This window comes from Antrostomus carolinensis, unplaced genomic scaffold (genome assembly GCF_000700745.2).
Source record: "Antrostomus carolinensis isolate BGI_N321 unplaced genomic scaffold, ASM70074v2 scaffold21870, whole genome shotgun sequence".
Lineage (NCBI taxonomy): Eukaryota > Metazoa > Chordata > Aves > Caprimulgiformes > Caprimulgidae > Antrostomus > Antrostomus carolinensis.
In genome coordinates this window covers 1-3,336 of record NW_010287993.1, presented here as the reverse complement: position 1 = coordinate 3,336, position 3,336 = coordinate 1, and the positions used below count along the sequence as shown (strand labels likewise).

The 3,336-nt window shown below is 50.5% G+C and overlaps 1 protein-coding gene across 1 annotated transcript; it reads left to right on the top strand.

Annotated features, from left to right (window-relative positions):
• Positions 1 to 2,855: 2,855 nt before the first annotated feature.
• On the top strand, positions 2,856 to 3,275 carry TGFA (transforming growth factor alpha; the record flags this gene model as incomplete). Its single annotated transcript, XM_010165233.1, is given in 2 exon segments — positions 2,856 to 2,979; positions 3,126 to 3,275. Coding segments are annotated over 2 exon segments (274 nt in total), but the record flags the coding sequence as incomplete, so codon positions are not given.
• Between the last annotated feature and the right edge of the window lie 61 nt (positions 3,276 to 3,336).

The window sequence follows — 3,336 nt, the reverse complement described above, 5'->3', positions numbered from 1 at the left end:
GAGTATTTTACCTGAACAAAGTATTTCTGCCTGTGTGGAGTATTTCTCCCTGTAGAAAATACTTCTCCCTATAGAGGGTATTTCTGCTTGTAGAGAATATTTCTGCCTGTAGAGAATATTTCTACCTGCACAGGTTATCTGCCTGTATGGAGTATTTCTGCCCGTATGGGGTATTTATACCTGTACAGAGTATTTTACCTGCATGAAGTATTTCTACCTTTATGGGTTATTTCTGCCTGTAGAAAATATTTCTCCCTGTAGAGCATATTTCTGCCTGTATGGGGTATTTCTGCCTGTACAGGGTATTTCTGCCTGTGTGGAGTATTTCTGCCCATACGGGGTATTTATACCTGTACAGAGTATTTTACCTGAACAAAGTATTTCTGCCTGTGTGGAGTATTTCTCCCTGTAGAAAATACTTCTCCCTATAGAGGGTATTTCTGCTTGTAGAGAATATTTCTGCCTGTAGAGAATATTTCTACCTGCACAGGTTATCTGCCTGTATGGAGTATTTCTGCCTGGAGAGAATATTTCTGCCCACGTAGGGTATTTCTGCCTGCCTAGAGTATTTTACCTGCATGAAGTATTTCTACCTTTATGGGTTATTTCTACCTATATGGAGTATTTCTGCCTGTAGAGAATATTTCCATCCTGCTCCTGGAGGGGGGATAATGGGTGGGATCCTGACCCCACAGTGGCTTTATCCCAAGGGAAAACTGGGAAGTGGGGCTTGGCGGTGGGTGTTTTTCATGCTTTTAGGGGTTTTTTTGGGGGGTGGGGGGCAAATCCTGGCACAGAGCCTCTCAGCATGAGGCGATGTCTGGTTTCCCACAGGGAAGCTGCCGGTGCCTGACGCCGGCTCGCGGCGGCACCGAGTCGGTCGCATCCGATAAATCGCCTCATTCATAAAATGTGGCACAATGGGCTGAGACGGCCAAGAGCCCTTCTCTTCCCGGGGGTTTGGCCTCCGGTGGGGATGTGCTGGCTGGAGGAAGGGCTGGTTTTGGGCAGGGATGGAAAAAAAAAATAATAATAATAATAATTAAAAAAAAAAAAAATCTCCTTTTGGGGTTGGGATATGGGATGGTCCCACGGCATTGGTTAAAGGGAACGGTGCTACCGCAGCGCCGAGAGGCTTCGGAGCAAAACGCCGTGGCGAAGTGGGTACTGGCACTGCTGTGTGTGGGGCTTTGCAGGTTAAAAAAACCCCAAAAAAGGTTATTTTTGTGGGGATATTCAAGAGTCAGGGGAATCCAGGCTCCCTTGGGATGAAGCCAGGCTCCCTTGGGATAAAGCCATCCCCAGGGAGGGAGGCATCGGGGTTTTTTGGGGTGAGGTTCCGCGCCTCGGCGCAGATTTCAGCGGCAATGGAGACCACCATGACCAAATCCTGGCTCCTTGAGGATGCTCCACCAACTCCACCACCTCCAAACCTCCCACCATCAGAGACAGGGACATCACCCCAGCACATCCCCGTCTGAACCGATCCCCGTTCCCTCTTTCCTCACTTCATCTCCTCGAAGACCCGGAAGGATTTGGCAGACGTGGGTTTAATTACCCCGATCTGCCATAAATTCACAGCAACAGGAACTTGAGGTGGCTTTGAAACGACAGCGATCGGATGTGCTTTATACCCCGGATAATCTGAAAGCAGGATATTTGTTTTCCGTCTCTGCCTGCCGAGGATAATTTAAACCAGCGCGGGATGTAATGGAAAACAGCATCCCCCAGCAAAGCCGTCGGCACAGCCGGCTTCGCCCTTATTTAACTCTCTCCTCCTCTGTTTTAAGCTTTTTAAGCTCTTTAGGAAATTCCTCTAGTGCCAGCGAGGTTGATTTTTGGTGCTGGTTTAAGTAGGACCCATCTGGGCTCCTTCGGGTGGTCCTGGTTGGGATGTGGCTGCTGGATCACATCCCACCCGGCAAATCGAGAAATCAATATATCCAGCCCTAAAAACGCAGCTCTGGACCTGCTGGTAGTGACACCAGGGTGGCTGCTGGCCCAGCAAATGCCCCAAAAAGTGGTATTTTCTCCTTGTTTTTGCTCTTGTTTTTGCTCCCAACTCCTGACCTGGTGTCAGTGACAACCAGGTGGCTGCTGGCCCCACAAATATCCCCCAAAATACCATTTTCTCCTTGGTTTTGCTCTTGTTTTTGCTCACAGCTCCAGACCCATCATCAGTGACACCAGGGCAGCTGCTGACCCAGCAAATGCCCCAAAAAATGCCATTTTCTCCTTGTTTTTGCTCTTGTTTTTGCTCCCAGCTCCTGACCCGGTGTCAGTGACAACCAGGTGGCTGTTGGCCCAGCAAATGCCCCCCAAAAATGGCATTTTCTCCTTGTTTTTGCTCTTGTTTTTGCTCCCAGCTCCTGACCCGGTGTCAGTGACAACCAGGTGGCTGTTGGCCCAGCAAATGCCCCCCAAAAATGGCATTTTCTCCTTGTTTTTGCTCTTGTTTTTGCTCCCAGCTCCTACCCTGGTGTCAGTGACACTGGGGTGGCTGCTGGCCCTGCAAATATCCCAAAAAATGCCATTTTCTCCTCGTTTTTGCTCTTGGTTTTGCTCCCAGCTCCTGACCCACCATTGGTGACACTCCAGCAACTACAAGCTCAATAAAGTGCCCCAAAAAATGCTGTTTTCTCCTTATTTTTGGTCCCAGCTCTGAACCCACTGTCAGAGACACCGGGGTGGCTGCTGGCCTGGCAAATGTCCCCAAAAATGCCATTTTCTCCTTGTTTTTTTGCTCCCAGCTCCTGACCCACCATTGGTGACACTCCAGCGACTACAAACTCAACAAAGTGCCCCCAAAAATGATGTTTTTCTCCTTGTTTTTTGTGTTTTTTTTTTTCTGGCAGCTCCAGGCCCTCCGGTAGCAGCAGCGGTGAGATCTCATTTCAACGAGTGTCCGTTTTTTTTTAGCTAGTTCGGTGCCCGCGTCCCCTGCCGGTTCCTGGTGCAGGAGGAGAAGCCGGCGTGTGTGTAAGTGCCGTGGACAACCCATTGGTGATCTTCACCTTTCCCCGTAAAAATCCACCCCTCCAAATAATCAGGGTTGTACCCATTTTGGGTGTCACCATGGTGGTGTTGAGGCCGATGGGTTTAGTGTCCCCTTTGTCCTGGTGTAGGTGTCACTCGGGGTACGTGGGGACGCGGTGTGAACACGCCGATCTCCTGGCCGTGGTGGCCGCCAACCAGAAGAAGCAGACGATCACCGCCTTGGTGGTGGTGGCCGTGGTGGCCTCGGCGCTGCTCGTCGGTGTCTGTGTCCTCATGCAGTGAGTACAGGGGGTCAGGGTGCGGGATCAGCCCCCTCCCAGCTCCATTTGGGGAGGGAGG